Below are 17,188 nucleotides of genomic sequence, written 5' to 3'. Positions count from 1 at the left end.
GGGTATTGGAGTTGGGATAAGCAGGTTAGGGATAAAAACTGGATGTTGACCTGTGTTAAAAAAAAAGGGCTCTGATAAGTGGAACTGTGTTTAGAGTTGTTATAAGCAAATTCTGCTGTTGGGAGATCCACCCAATCATCTTGGAGATAACTGACAAAACACTGCAGGTACTGTTCCAGAGTTTGATTGGTCCTCTCTGTCTGACCGTTGGCATGAGGATGAAAGCCAGAAGACAAAAAAAATCTTAGTGATGCCTAGAGTGGAGCAAAAGCTTTTCCAAAATTTTGAGGTATATTGCACCCCTCTGTCAGACACTACATTATCAGGTATTCCATGTAATCTGAATATTTGAACCATCAGTTTAGCAGTCTGTTCAGCGGTGGGTACTCCTCTTGCTGGGATGAAATGAGCCATCTTAGTGAGACGATCTACAACCACTAATATAGCGGTCATGTCATTATAAGGAGGTAGATCCACTATAAAATCCATAGAAATGGACCCCCAAGGTCGAGATGGAACTGGGAGTGGCTGAAGTAACCCCAGGGGAGAAGATCGTGAAGTCTTGCTTCGGGCACAGGTCGGGCAGAAGGCAACATAGTTCTTAACATCCCTTTTATAACTAGGCCACCAAAAGGAATGTGATAAAAGCTCCCCAGTCTTTGTGGCCCCAAAATGTCCTTAAAGTCATGAACCAGCCTGAGAACTTGCACTCTAGCTGATTCAGGAACATATACATGATTGGATTGAGAAAGATAAGAGGAGAAGTGTGTTCCCCTTACTAGAGTTTTAACATTCAAATCAAAGGAGGGAACGAAAGAGGTTTTGGGCTCGCAGATAGTTTTGAGAAACAAGATTGTTGTATTTAAACACATTTAGTAAAGTAAACAAGTTCAGACAGATCTATACCTCATGACACTTGACAGTAAATGAGTAACATTGTACATACGTATATTCAAGGAATACAAAAAAGGGTGATGAAGACGACCATGCTTAAAGTGTAATAAATCCAACGCATTTCGCCACGAATAGGCTTCCTCAGGGATATGATAATAAGCAAGCTTAACAGTCTGTATATGTACATAGAGATTGAATAATGAAAAAGAAAATTGAAATAAATACATTGTTTACACAGCAAGATCAATAATATATATAGGTATGTCAAAGGGATTTTTCAGAATAATTGACACAATCTATGAAATTTCTCATCAAGTAAAATTTAAAGTGATTGTAAAATTTTAGTTTTTCATTTATCACTTGAATAATGCTTGTTAAATCCAATACAATGTTTATGGGAGATATTTGCATCCATAGTGTGTAAATGCATAAGAAAGTCCATAGTGTATCCAAAGTGTGTATATGCCTCAGAAAATCGATAATCTATTGTGCAGACAGAAAATGTAGGGTATATTCAATTTCTTACTTACGGTACGTATCTAATTTGATAAAGGTTGTAAGGGTACAGTGCTGGAAATTAATGATATCTAAACTAAACTTTGATTGAGATAAAGGCTGTATCTAGGTATAAATGAGTATATTAGTAATAAAAATAATACTACACATTCCTAGAATAGTATATTAAATGTAACAAATAAGATTAATCTAGAAAGGAGTGTGTGACAAACAACACTATTTAAATCTTAATTACTCAAGATAGATATCAATGCCCTTTTATTCTCTATGAGTATATCAGAAGGGGATCAAAGATCCAAAAGATCTTTATTATAATCAATAAATACCACAATTACCTGGAAACAGGAGTTGTAGATAGTTGCACAGGTGTTAAAAGTATCATAAAGCTCCAAAGAAAAAGTAAGATGCTGTAAATGTAAATAATGGCCATGATATAAGTATAAGTACTGGGAATTGGGTCAGAACAAGTCCATGAACATAGAACTGATCCTACCTGCAGGCAGTATCCAGATGGAGAAAAGGAAAAAACTTTTAAAACACCATGTGTTGGTCCACCAACAGCCAGAGAGGCTGTGTGTTGCAGGGTGTGTGTCTAATAAAGGCTGCTCCTTCCTAATTAGCAGGAGTGCAGGGCGCACCTGTCAGTGAGGGGGCGTGCACACTGCTGCTCCCCACAGTGAGGATTCCCCTGTGATGTCATACCGCCTCCAGCTCCAGACATCACAGGGCTGCAGCCATCACTTCAGTCCTCTGATTGTATGGAGGGTGATGCACCCAGAAGGGGTGGATCATACGGGGGGGGACAAAACGACTTACAACAGAGTGCAAAAGATAAACTGCATATAAGCCTTGCTGGCTGCAACAGTGCTACCCCCATCCCCGGCAAGGCAGGGTGGATTGCAGGGGGGATCCTCTAAGTAGGGTTGAATGGTTGATTTCATGATGTAGGTAGAAATCAAATAGATCACACCTGAATAGTGGTAAGGTGTTAAGTGCAGGTATACATAGAGCAATAAAATAATTTAATCTTTGATAGAAATAGAAATATAGCTCGGGGTACAGAATGATATACATGGTAATGTTTCAATCACATGATTCTGATACAGAAAAGTACAAATAATATGCCTGAATGATCACAGGTGGGAAGCTGAATAATACATGATCAATAATGACAAAAACAATAAAAGCTAAAAATTTTTTCATACAGTGACACAAAAGTGCAACATTAGATTGATTAAAAAGAAAATATTTTACATATCTGCCTTTGGTAAAGAGGTGAAGGAGGGGGGGGGGGGGATGTGTCTAAAGATAAATAAAGGGAAGTACACTTTAAAGAAAAGATTTGAAGCTAACAGCGTCATTCAACCCGGGTGGCTCTTAATTTAATTATCCATTTAGTCTCACATTGTAATAATTTTTTGTCAAGGTCCCCACCTCTCTGATTACTGGGTAGATGTTCCAGACCAGAGAACTGTAGGACCTGTGTGTTATACTGATGACGTGTTCCAACATGGTGGCATACTGGTGTAATGATTCTGCCTACCTCAATTGAGTGAATATGCTCATAGATCCTTTGTTTAAAAGGTTGTTTAGTCTTCCCTATGTAAAATGAGCCACAAATACAGGTAATTATATAAGACACGCCTGCTGTCTTGCAATTAATGCAATGGTTTGGCCTATGAATCGTGCCGTCAGGTAAAGTAATCACTGAAGATTCTTTAATCCAAGCACATTGCTTGCAATAGCCACATCTGAAAGTACCATGTACTGTGTCTTGTTTTCGGTCATCATCCTCACCGTGATAATGACTGGAAATGAGATGATCCTTGATCGATCCAGATTTTCTGTATGTAATAAGTGGTTTCTCACTTATGAATTTACTGACCCTAGGGTCAGATGGGAGGATATGCCAGTTGTGACTAAGAGTTTTAAAGATAAAGTCACGATTTTGATTAAATGTTGTTATAAGTCTGGTTGGGGCTTGAGAATGAGTATTCAGTTGAGATGATTTAAAGATTTAATCTTCTCTTTGGTGTTTTAGTGTACATAAGAATCTCCTACGCCCCACTGGCCGCCCTATTATATCTCGCATAGGATCCCTCATTGCCAATGCCAGTGAACTTGTAGATACTTACTTACGTCCACTAGTGACTAAACTTCCCTCCTATCCTTGCGGGGGATGGGGGCAGCACTGTTGCAGCCAGCAAGGCTTATATGCAGTTTATCTGCATAAGTCGTTTTGTCCCCCCCCGTATGATCCGTCCCTTTGGGTGCATCACCCTCAGCACAATCAGAGGACTGAAGTGATGGCTGCAGCCCTGTGATGTCTGGAGTTGGAAGCGGGATGACATCACAGGGGAATCCTCACTGTGGGGAGCAGTGTGGATACTGCCTGCAGGTAGGATCAGTTCTATGTTCATGGACTTGTTCTGACCCAATTCCCAGTACTTATACTTATATCATGGCCATTATTTACATTTACAGCATCTTACTTTTTTTGGAGCTTTATGATACTTTTAACACCTGTGCAACTATCTACAACTCCTGTTTCCAGGTAATTGTGGTATTTATTGATTATAAGATCTTTTGGACCCCTTCTGATATACTCATAGATATCAATGCCCTTTTATTCTCTATCTTGAGTAATTAAGATTTAAATAGTGTTGTTTGTCACACACTCCTTTCTATATTAATCTTATTTGTTACATTTATTTTACTATTCTAGGAATGGGAAGGCTAATTGCCTGTCCCTGCTTTTGACTTGTTCTAAAGCACGTTTGGATGAAACCATCTTTCTTTTGGGGTCACCTATATATCCCCACACCCAGTCCTAGAACTGATTAGAGTTCCTGACCTGGGGTATGTACCCTCAATGACCAGACATCCTAGTTAGCCTATGTGTAGTGCTATTTTTATTACTAATATACTCATTTATACCTAGATACAGCCTTTACCTCAATCAAAGTTTCGTTTAGATATCATTAATTTCCAGCACTGTACCCTTACAACCTTTATCAAATTAGATACCTAAGTAAGAAATTGATTATACCCTACATTTTCTGTCTGCACAATAGATTATCGATTTTCTGAGGCATATACACACTTTGGATACACTATGGACTTTCTTATGCATTTACACACTATGGATACATATATCTCCCATAAGCATGGTATAATTTTAGTTTTTCATTTATCACTTGAATAATGTTTGTTAAATCTGATACAATTACTTTAAATTTTACTTGATGAGACATTTCATAGATTGTGTAAATTATATTATTCTGAAAAAATCCTTTTGACATACCTATATATATTATTGATCTTGCTGTGTAAATGTATTTATTTCAATTTTCTTTTTCATTATTCAATCTCTATGTATATATAGACTGTTAAGCTTGCTTGTTATCATATCCCTGAGGAAGCCCATTCGTGGCGAAACGCGTTGGATTTATTACACTTTAAGCACGGTCTTCTTCATCACCCTTTTTTGTATTCCTTGAATATACATATGTACAATGTTACCCATATACTGTGAAGTGTCAAACAGTTATGAGGTATAGATCTGTCTGAACTTGTTTACTTTACTAAATGTGTTTAAATACAACAATTTTGTTTCTCAAAACTATCTGCGAGCCCAAAACCTCTTTCCTTTCCTCATTTGAATGTACGATTGAATTGAGTCCAGAACCCGTTCTGAAGGGTTAGGTGAATATCTGTTGGTGGATGGCAGAGGAGTAAATCATCACTGTAACCATCTTTAATAAGCGCTTGGAGCTCTTTGGTTGTAGTGGCCCCTAGAAAGTTCTTTTGAGACAAAATAGTATGTTCTGGGTTGCTTTCTTGAAGTGGATTGGACAAGTTTCGAGATAAGGCATTAGCCTTGCCATTCCTTGATCCAGGTTTGTACGAGATAATGAAGTTGAACCTGGTAAAAAACAGAGGCCATCGTGCTTGTCATGCTGAAAACCTTACAGTGGGTATTGGAGTTGGGATAAGCAGGGAAATTGATAATATTGTGACGGCAGCTTGTTATATTGCAGAGGATGTGCTACTTTAGCTTGGTTGTCCTGGTTAAAGGAAGAACCCTGTAGGCAATGTTTTTTTACAGAAATCAGATGCAAAAGTTATTGTCTGTGCTTCCCATTGATAGAGGGATTATGGGCAGCAAACCAAGGAATGCCCAAAATGATTGGAAACTTAGGTGATGCTATTAGCTGAAAGCTGATGATCTCGCAGTGGTCTGATTCCATCTTAAGCTCAAGAGGAACAGTCTCATGCGTTATAGGCTCTGAAGATAAAGGCGAGGCATCAACCGTTTCTTTATCAATTGGTGCTATTTTGTTTCTCATTTCAATATTGTGGGTTCGAGCGAACTCAATGTCCATAACGTTTCCCCCTTCTCCAGAGTCTAACATAGTGGAGCAAGTAATGTCACGACCTTGAAAGAAGAGTTGAATAGGGATGACAAAGTGCGAGGATTGAGAGCGAATTGTACTTCCATCTTGATTTAACGGTGAGACAGACTGAGCAATAGAATTTATGTGTTCAGACCCTTTAAGATCAGTGGCAGCAATGGTTCTCTTTAATTTGTTTGGGCAGTTAACTGCATAATGTCCAGTATCCCCGCAGTAAAGACACAATTGCCCAGAACAATGTCTCTCTTTCTCTTGTGTGGAAATGGATTTCCTTATTGTATCAATCTGCATTGGTTCAGGAGTGTCAGAATCAGGAAAAACTTTAGGGCCCCTCTGTGCAGGTAGACTAAAAGAAAAATGTCCGTCACTATTATTTCCAAGCCACCCAAGTCTCTCCTTCCTTCTTTCAGTAAGTCTCTGATCAATCCGGATACATAACTGGATGAAGGCCTCAAGATCATTAGGGGTCTCTACTTTGGCAAGCTCATCTTTCACCTGTTCAGAGAGCCCACGGCGAAACTGCCTTTTTTGTGCCGCTGGGTTCCATGTGGTATCAGCGATCCAACGTCGAAACTCTTAGCTTAGCTTCAGCCGTAGCACAGTGGTTAGGATCATCAAACACTTGGTTTATAGCAGTTATAATTTCACCCAGATCATTTAAAAGGTCACTGTCCTGTTCCACATAAGGGGAGGCCCAAGCTAGGGCTTCCTCGGTTAGGACGTTAATAATAAACAGTACCCTTTTTCGCTCAGAGGTAAATGCAGAAGATTGTAAATACAACATTGGTTGAGGAAACCTCTGTATTGCCTGCAATCACCATTGAATTTGAGAGGTAGAGGCATAGGTGCGTTGGAGTCTGTGGCGAGACTGTCTCAGAAATTCCTGTAGTTGCCTCTGCAAACCATTGATCTCTTCTTGTTGACTTCTTACCACATTTTGTAGTTCAGAAAACTTTTCTTGGTAAGTAACACCAAACTTTTGCAACTCTGCAATTTGGTGCCTGAAGAGGGCCACAGCGGCTGCAACAGCGGACTCCATGTTTTAGGCCAGATTTTTTTGTAACGATCAGGGGTCAGGCTCGGAGTCCAGTGGCTGAAACGGCAAGCAGAAACAGGTGCAAGCAGTCCAGGGTCTATGCACAAGCAGTGGTAGCAGATAAGGAGCAAACACAAATGTAGTCAAAGCACAAGCCGAGGTCGGGTAGCCAATGGTGTAAGTTGGAGAACGTGTGCGCAATGTAACAGTAGCAGGAACTGCAAGATATTGGCAGAGCACAGTAATCTAGCAACAGGAAGTTCAGAGACATGGCCTAAGTAGGAAGTTCATGGGAGGGGCCAGGAGTTCAAGGTTTAGCAAGATACGAAGTATCAAGGTATCTTTGTCCAAGGATTCCAACAGTGTGCAAAAGGCAGACCCTCAAGTGGCGCAGTAGACAGAGCTGCTGCCAGACACCATCCCTGGGTTCGGATCCTGACATATTCATATAATATAAATATAATTATATTATATATGCTACTGTACAGTTATATTACGTTTAAATATTTTTTTTATTTTTTGTTATAGATTTTTGTGTTTTGTTATTTAAAGTTTATTATTAAATTTAATAAATATCGGTGAACTATGCCTGAGAATTATAGCCTACAATAAAAAAAAAAATTTCCATGCAAACAATTGTACCACTTTTTGCATGGATGTTTGGACAGAATTAGACCGCTAGGGAGGTTAATTTCATGCTTTAGGGGAGCGGTCGAAAATGTTGGTGGTCTCCTGACCCCGCTGATCATGTTCCCTGTATGGACATAACAAAAGTTGCATTACTGTCCCCCCCAGGATGTTTCCCAAGCAGGTCTGATCCTGGGATGGAAGAGTGCACGGGTTCTGGCATCATCACATCACTCTGGGGGAAGTTTCTTCCCCTTTGAGTGACATACGACTCCCCATGCATGCAGGCGAGGTTCGGATTCTGGACCTGGCACATGCGCACTCGCTTCTACTACACGCCGCCGGATTTTAAATTATGAATTTAGTGGTCCATGAGGTCCAAAAGGTTGGCTACTTTACTACTGCTTTAGGGTACTCTACATTTTGAAAAAATGTCCTACCCAAACAGAGGAGGTCTGAAACAAGACCCCCAGGCCTTATTGGTTTGGGACTGCTCTCCAGCACAGGGGAACTTAATCTGTCCTGTAAGAGAATAACTGTTATATGATAACAAATGAGGGGGTGGAAGTGAAAATACCCTTAGACCAGGGGTGGGCAAACTTTTTCGCTCAGGGGTCACAATCTGATCTAAAATTTGGCAGAGGGGTCGGGCCGATGGGGGAGTGGGTGGGGTTATGCCATAATGACGTCACTGAACGTGACATCATAATGGCATAACCTCTCCCACTCTCCCATTGCAGATCTGAGCCATCTCCCAATGCCCAGGATTTGTACAGGGGACAAGGTCTGTGGCTCTGCCAGTGCGGCCCCCCAGCAAAGTCCTTCTCCTGACCCCAGGAACACCGGTTTGTTGAACTCTCTAGCGGAGTCGAGCCTAATAGGCTGTATATGGCCCAGGGGCCGTAGTTTGCCCATGCCTGCCTTAGACTATTATCAGAGGAAACATTGGATAGCAGACTCAGGAACCACAGGGGGGTTACCCAGTGATTTGTTAATGGCAACAAATCCTGATGTTTGGGCCTAGGAAGAGAACACAGGACTCATGAAAAACTGTGCTCCAGTAAAAATTAAATTGAAACTTGGTCACTCTTAAAAGGTGTGCAATCAGCTACTTTGTTATAATGTGGACTTTATGATTTTATATAAGAAGTAATCATAAAATATACAACATACAAGCCTTTTGCCGCATACCCACAAATTACTTTATCACCTACCTCTTATGTTTTTCCACACCTGAGCCTGATTCATGAAGCAAAATCGTAGGTTGGCTCACGCGTGCGTATTCACCATCCGGAATCAGATCCCTCAAACCTATTTATCAACCAATCAAATCAACGCTGGCGTGTTTTCCTGCAGTTATCAACTTAAATGATCGTGCGTTTTGAGGCGCGCATCTCCGGCAGCTTGACACTAGCAATCTTTCCCTTGAAAATCATTCTTTCAAATTGCACACATCTTCCAGTTAGCCCTTAATAAAAATGATGATTTGTTCAAATGTTTGAAACCTATATATTAGCTAACTGATTTCAACTGATTACAAAGGGCCAATACCTAAACGCTTACGATGCCTGACCCGAGGATCCGCCTAGTGATAAATCCCTGCGAGAGAGATATTTTGTATTCGTTTGCTTTTGGTTTGGTTGTAATATAATTGAATAATAATATATAATATTTTCTATAAGATAGCTGTGCATTGGTGTACAGTAAAATATAATCATCGTAGTAACAATTGTTTATGGAATAACAAACTCCCAAAAACTCACAAACATTCAAACTTCACAAACTGCGCATGTCTCAATTACAGGTGAATTCGTAGCAGCTGTGCGCATAGCTATGTGCATATAAGGGTGTTGTGTGTTGCTTTTTATTTTGTTTCAATGTCAATCTTGCAATGAGAAAGTCAATGTTAATGGTATGTTATTGTGTTTGTAGCCAGATTGTTGTTTTGCTGATTTGTTTCATAGTGCCTTTAAATGTTTGTTCTGCCTAACTAATTTCTAGCACAGTTTTCCACCCCTGATGGTTCAAAATCACATATACTTTTTGTCAAGCTATTTTGAATACAATGTTATGTAGGCCCTTTTTAGTCATAATGTTGTTTTCTATGGAAGTATGGGTGTACATGTGTTTTAATACCCAATTTTTTTTTTGTTTAAATCTGGTGTCTGTGTAGTGTCTTTTATTCTGATGTTTAAGTTCTTTTGTGGAATAAAGTTGTGTTACTAATTTGTATTTGTGTTTTTGATGTGATCTACTCGCAGGATTTTTAACTTTACCTGATCTGCTTGCTTTAAAAAAACAATTGTGTTTTTTTCAGCTGTAGAAAGGCCTAAACCAGCAGGTACGTCCATAATTCCAAAAACGAAAATGTACAAATAAATATGCTGAAATGTGTAGCATACACACATTTTCCACCTAGCAGAACTGAACCTGGAAGTTTCATATCTGTGTTCTGAACATATCTCTGTTCATGCATAATTTAAATGTGAACATGCATAATGTGTGTGTGCATTGACATACATTATGCATGAACATGCATACACATTTAAATTTGGGTATGCATGTTCATGTGTATGCATGTTCACATTTAAATGTGTGTTAAGGCTGCTTGTCATATTCATCAGCATAATAACTCACTGTGTTCAACCCTTCAGATCACTAGCTACTAATAAACCACATTTCATGTAGGTTGTTACTGTTTCAAAATCAAGTGGATCTAGGAGCCCAAAAGCGAAAATGCAAATGTCTGGCCCCCCTGGGCCACTTACATAGCAAGGAGAATTGGGGTGGGGCCCCTAACTTTATACCTACATTTCAATGAATCCCAATTTCTCTGGAATGGTGAGGTGCATTAACCAGAAAAATGTAGGTTTAAGTGGGGGACACTTGCTCCTTGCCCCATTTTCAGTTAAGGACTCCTAGGCACACTTGATTTGGAAAATGCATTCCCAATGTTGGATTTTAACAAGTGTTTTTAATTGTGATCCCCATATCCTAAAATGCTTGAAATCTGTTGGGCTGAGATTTAGGAGATTATATTTTGACTATTAGCTATGAGGGTCCTCTGTGCTTGTACACAGAGTTGTACGGCTGCAGAATATGACATGCAGCATTCTCACACACAGATATCACACTGTGCTGATGATGTCATTACACATGCCCGCTAGGTGGATATATTTTTTTACAAATTTTAATTTTTTTCTATAGAAGCCACAGCACAGCTGTTCTCACTCCCCAGCTCTTATCAGCAGCTGGAATCCTCTGCATGGATGACAGCTGAGAGCAGAGCAGCCTCTCTATTGACCTTTCAATGAATTAGAGCTGCAGATGAGAGCTGGGTAGAGGAGGCATGGCAGTCGGGTGCTCCCCCCACTAAATGGTGGCTGGTGACAACTATGTACATGCACATATTTAGATGTGTGTGTGTGTGTATATACGATTACGAAAAATCTTCATGATTCTACCTCACTAAGCTGAATCCTAGCTAGATCATTTGAAGAGCACTAATTAGCCTTCTAGCTATCACGCAAGGCTGGAAACTCTTTGTCCCGAGGACAGTGGAAGCTTTCTGGGAGAATGTCCTCTGGATAGATGAGACCACAATACAGATTTTTGGGAAGGCACATCATTCTACTGTCTCACATAGTGTGTTTTGTATTTCTCCTCTTTTATGTGCTGCATTTTCGGACATAATGCAATGATCCTAATATTTTTCCCCTAGATTGTATGTATGTCTGGCACTTATGCTTCATTCAAACTGAAACAGGATGAAGAGTTTACATCTAGGAGACTAATTATTGTTTTTCCAATGATCTAGCTATGATTTAGCTTAGTGGGGTGGAATCATGAGGATTATTAGTAATAGTATACACATACATATCTATACTAATGTTTCTGTCAGTATATACACACATTATTAACAGTTCACAATTGCAAACAAATTATGTCAATTTGAACCAGTGTCGGTGTTTAAGAGGTGTTTGTTTGAAAAATAAAGAATATTCTTTTTCTTTTTCTTTAGACAATGCTTCTCCGCTGGTACGATCAGCAGCCATCGATCTACTCCAAGCGGCGGATTGTGGGGAGCCTGGCAGACAGGCTGTGGACCCCTGCAGGGACTCCCCCAAGTGTTAGCCAATTACAGCACATTTGGAGCGACCTGAAGCGGAGGAGACCGGATTTCCTCCTCGAAGTGGCGGACTGCATCCTTTCTGGTAAGTATTGCATTTTGTCCTCTTGTTAAGGGGCCGTGTTTTTTTAGATTTTTTTTTTTGTTTGGGGAAGGTAGTATTGTCTGGCCTTAGAACTGTTTGTTTATCACTACCTCGATTATTACCTTTATTAATTTTGGATGTTTGTGTTTTTTTTTATATTACAGCCAACTCTCCATCACGACAGGGGCTGGTGATCGTGGAGCGGCCAGCCAGGCGGTTGGCCGTGCCACAAGATGTGGAGGAGGAGTCGTCCGCTGCATAGGGGTCGTCCGCCATGGAGGATGAGCCCGCTGGCCAACCTCAGCAGCTTGAGTCTTTGGACGAGGGAGAGGAGGCGGCCGAGGCCGAGGACATGGCCTGTCAGCTAACCTTAGAATCACCTTTTGTTAAAAATGTTTCAAACACATTCTCACACTACTTTCACCATTTTTAGTTAAAAATACAAAGATCAAGCATGATTTCATGTAGCTTCCAGTCATTAATCATGCGCCAAATGAACGTTCTTTCAAGGTTGTTGGCTAACATGAAGAAAAATAGACATGAGTTGTTTAGTTGTACCTTACTGGCAAATGTTTAAGCCCAATATTTGGACATAGCAAAAAGGTATGTGTTAGAAGTTCAGCATTAATCTGTTATCCTTAACTAACCTTACAGAGAGAGAGTTGCCACCATTCCTGCATTCCTCTATGGTCAGCTCTTCCAACATATACTGTGACCTTAAAAGTACCATAGTTGTGTTTGTTAGATATGTCCGCTTCAAAATAAATGTGATTGTAACATCATTCAACAATACATTTTGCATACAATACACAGCTGAACCCCTTAGTATGTCAGTATAAACAACAGAAATGTAGTTGGCCAATTAGCAAGCAAATTTGGAAAAAGGAAAGAAAAAGCCAGTTTTTTTGGCAAAATAGTAGGTATTATTGATATGTTTAGTGTGTTATATTCAAAGCATACAACGCACACACAATACAATAGTATAACATAAAATTGAATAGTCCATCCCCTTATCTTGTATCAAACAAGGGGGAGGTCAACATTAGACCTAGTAAACTAGACAAAGTAATTCCTGAATTTATAGCTGCAGTAACTGTAAAAAAGTAATGTAGAGTGTCCCGATGCGTTTCGCCTAAATAGGCTTCTTCAGCGGAGTTGTGAGCATCAAAATGTACACTGCATACAAAAATATATAATATATAAATAACACATGTATTAACCAGCTATAAAAATATACATTCAGAGAGCAAAATGTTAATGATAACTATCAAAGTAATACTATAGTATATACTGTACACTATATAGAGTAATTACAGGAATGATGATAATATGTTACAGTAAAATTTATGTGGCTAATGAAGAAATATTCCAATAATTGTAGGATATGAATCTTGCAGAAACAAATTTGCCAGAAATGATTAAGAACAATAACAGCGTATTTTTATGTCAGAATGCATCTTAATTACCAATATTAGATAGTAATATTAAATAATAATCATGATTCTTGATGGGATACTTATAGGTGTTCGGATAAATTGGTTCTGTGATAGTGGTACCTGTTAAAATATTATTCTGATGAGGAAAGGTAATATAGTACTTACAGTTAGATGCATTAGTAAGGAATTTAGAAAAAGATTAATATCGCAGGTCAGTAATGAGGTAGCCTCAAGTTAGATGCTAGGAATTAGAAATAATTGTATAAAATTAAAAATGTAATTATACAATTATTTCTAATTCCTCACTAGCCCGGGCACGGCCGTGGGCCAGGCCTTACCAGCCTGGCTTGATCGGCTTGGCCTGGACCTGGTGTTGGGAGCCAAGCCTGCAGGAGCTGGAGCTGGGGGTGTGCTGGTGCTGGAGCCGGGGGGCCTGCTGGTGCTGGAGCCGGCCATGGAGGAGGTTGAGCTCTTGGGATTTGTCAACCCAGGATGTGAAGAACTGCTTGGCTTACTTGAGATTGTTGGCCCAGGGATTCACTAAACATATTACAGAGATGGTCAACTCGTTACATGTATTCACCCAAAATGGACGATTGTTGTTGGACTGATTCAATCAGATGCTGCATGTCATTCTGTCTTTGTTGTTGTTCCTGGAAAAGACTATATGTTGTTATATATGTTGTTGGATAATTTCACTGTCCTGCCCTCTGGCTTATAGTTTCATGTAGGAGTGTAAGGACCTGTCCCAAATCATTTGAACTTGGGGCATCCATCCTTGACTCGGCCACTCTATTACAATGGCCAACCAGCCTTTGAGTGAGGCTTAGAAGCTGCCTGGCCACACTGGGTTCACCCAATCCACCTGCATCCACTTTGTGCTAAAAAGGAAAAAAAATACAAAATACATAATAAAAGAAATAACATAACTTTGGGGGTCACCATGACATTATGCTGACGGCATCCTGACATTGGAACACAGACAAATGTTACACAAAATGTTAGACAAATCTATACACATATCTTCATAATCCCAAACATTCAACATGGACTGCTTACAGAAACCTCCGGCGTTTCCTCTTCAGGTCTGAAATGGGCACCTGAGGGACCCTACCAAAAAAATATAAACGCAACAGATTGGAAAATGTTCATACCCCCCCCTCCCCCCAACCCCCAACCTATACAAAAAATATACAAATGGAACAGTTCTTGCCTACCTCCACAGTGGATGCAGCCCGTGAAAATTCTCCAGAACCACAAACCAGTGGACACTGATGTTCTACAAAGGCACATGGTATATGACATCAAAATGAAAGTATGTGTAGACAAATTTTCACATATCTAAAGTCCTCAATATTTAGCTAAGGCAAACCGAAATTTTAGAATCACGCAGAAATTGGAGTCCATTTTAAAATATTTAACTCTATAACCAGGCAGACATTCCCAAAGGAAGGCTGCACCATAAACATCTTCAAATAAAATGTAATAAACAAGAAAATTACATATAGAAGGTTCTTATTTAGCTTTTGGAAGGCTGAACACACACACAAACCAAATTACCTTGAATCTCCTCCAGGCCTCTCTGCAGGGGCTCAACGACCTCCTCCTGTTGATGTGGATCTGGTAAATAAACCAAAAACAACAGAAATCGAATGAGCTTGAATATAAAAGATCATTTGTATTGATCAGTTCCCCGAAAAAATAACCAAAAAACATAACACTCCCAGACAAACAAATGCGTGAAATGTAACATGTGGGGGAGCTGAAATATTACACATATGACTGAGGTTTTAAACATGATTATAGACAACTGCACGATGTCAAACAAGATTAAGGTTTATTTTACCAGGAGTAAGACCAGTGCCATCTTCTTCACGTGAAGTGACATCCTCGTCATCCTCATCACTGATGCGTCTCAGGGCGTACTATTGTCAAAAATTAGAAATACTAAAATTGTTGATGCAAGTAAAAAGAATGCAAAAATACAAAACAAGAAACCAGATTTCCCCCAAAACAAAACTAAGGAAAAACACAATACAACTTTGGCATAAGTTCAAATTACTAAAATGTTGCAATTCCAAAAAAAAAAAACATTTGTAGTTAGGTAGTGTAAAAGGATTGAACTTGCTTGGTTGCCAAGCATCAGAGTCATCCCGGTAGTCCAGTAGTCCACCTCTACCACCGTTATTGGCCCAATGAATGGCAACGCTGATCTTTCATACTCCCTGAGAGGCTACACAATGTGTTGTGGATATGTCCCACTCCTTTCAGCCTCTGTGCCAAGGACCCTTATGATGTGTCTGAAGATGTCACTCACATGCTTTTGACACTGGGTAATGGTCCGTTCTGTACTGCCCACTGCGTTAACCCTCCTGGCAATTTTCTCCCAGAGTCCCTCCCTTTCAGCATGGGAGGTCTGAGAGTGCAAGCCCCCACAGATTTTCTAAAAAAATGTAGGACTCCATGAGGGCTGCATTTTGTTTAGGGGTGAAGCTGGTTGCCTTGGAAGCAGAATCTTAGGGCAGGTCGAAACTGGCTAAAGGTGCCAGGTTGAGGGCCCAGGGGCCTAGATGTTGCTTGGCCTGCTTGTCTAGGCAAACTAGTTTGCCTGAGGGAGCTGCCTGCTGGTCTATGGGCTGGAGAATGCCCTGGGGTAGTAGTGCCAGTGGTGCTAGTGACAGCAGTGGTGCTGGGGGTGATGGTGCTGGTGCCAGCAGTGGTGCTGGTGGTGGGTTGTGTTTTTCTGGATGGACGATACATGGTCCTAGGAGGGAAAAAAAAAACAGTTATGGAACAACACAAAAAAAAGTAAATGGTGGATTCTTACCTTAAATATATATTTTTTTGGTTTTTCCAAATGTTTTTGTTGGTGAAGGCTTGTAAAATGTTGCAAGCAGAAAGGCTAACAACTTCTCTGAAAATATATAGGGTTGCAGTGGCATACGCACGTTTATGCGGGTACGCGCACGTTTATGCGGGTACAAGCACGCTTTATGAGTGCATATGCGGACGCGTTATATATGCGGCTAGGCATTTGCGTAGTGTGCCATTTAGGATTATGGACGACATTGTAGTTTTGGCTAGTGAAGTGGTGGCCCCAACTACAACAATGTTGGTTGCTGCAGATGAGAATGCTACTACATCTGGCCAAGACGGTGAGGAGCAGCCTTCAACAATGTCCCCAATGTCCCCAACTGTTGTACGGGTCCCAAGCCTTTTTGGACAGCGGACCAACCTGGATGACATGCGGGACCATGATGTTAAAGTGCTATTCCGCCTGTCCCGTCATGTCATGTACACTTTTCTGGTTTGAATTGGTTGAAAGACCAGAAGAAGCCAGGCTCTGCCAGGAATGACCAGACTCCTGGTCACTCTCTATATATTAGGCAGGGGATCATTCCAGACAACCTCGGCCTTAGTTTGTGGTCTGAGCCAGCCTACAGTATCCAGGGTGTTTATGCAGGTCATAAATGCCATTGTGGACCTTGTCCCAATATATATTATTTGCCTCACATAGCTCAGGAATGGAGGAATGTAAAGGTGGATTTCTTCAGGCGAGCGGGATTTCCTAATATTTTGGGGGCCAACAATTGCACCCATGTGGCAATTCCGGCCCCTAAACAACAGGAAATCTCCTTTCGAAACCGGAAGCAGTATAATTCGCTAAATGTAAAGAAGACTGTGATGCCAATAGGAGAATCCCAATAGGAGAGTGTACGCACAGGTTTCCCAGGTTCATGCCATGATGCCTATGTCCTGCGTCAGACAGCACTCCACCAGAAGTTAAACCGGGGGGAAATGCCTGAGGGCTGGTTAATAGGTAATGTATAATGTAATTACTGAAATACAACTAACAGTAACAGTAGGTAAATCATAAAGACACCTATTATGTTGCTAAGTAGTTGTAGTCATACATCTCAAAGTCCTTTGCATAGGTCCTCAACAACATATTGTCAGAATGAATAACATTAAGAAGAAACCAGTGACTGCTGTGGGCAAAGCTATTACCTATATTGTATATATTTAATATGTTTCGCTAATATATTATTT

General features: G+C 40.3%; 1 protein-coding gene across 2 annotated transcripts in view; it reads right to left on the bottom strand.

The window, feature by feature from the left end:
* NALF2 (NALCN channel auxiliary factor 2) overlaps positions 1-17,188 on the bottom strand; it is a 195,923-nt gene that overhangs the window by 115,367 nt on the left and 63,368 nt on the right. The window contains exons 2-6 of one of the 2 annotated variants that reach the window (XM_072429250.1): positions 14,985-15,063; positions 14,699-14,758; positions 14,356-14,417; positions 14,198-14,248; positions 12,712-14,019 (exon numbers count right to left, since the gene is read on the bottom strand). The exons of the other annotated variant lie outside the window; for it this stretch is intronic. Coding sequence (XP_072285351.1) covers positions 13,834-14,019; positions 14,198-14,248; positions 14,356-14,417; positions 14,699-14,758; positions 14,985-15,063 — 438 coding nt within the window. The 3' untranslated portion in view covers positions 12,712-13,833. Of the gene's footprint in view, positions 1-12,711; positions 14,020-14,197; positions 14,249-14,355; positions 14,418-14,698; positions 14,759-14,984; positions 15,064-17,188 lie in introns of those variants that run through there. 2 annotated transcript variants of the gene reach the window in all.

The sequence above is a fragment of the Pyxicephalus adspersus genome, chromosome W, assembly GCF_032062135.1.
Source record: "Pyxicephalus adspersus chromosome W, UCB_Pads_2.0, whole genome shotgun sequence".
Classification (NCBI taxonomy): Eukaryota; Metazoa; Chordata; class Amphibia; order Anura; family Pyxicephalidae; genus Pyxicephalus; species Pyxicephalus adspersus.
This window is presented reverse-complemented; position numbering and strand designations above follow the sequence as displayed.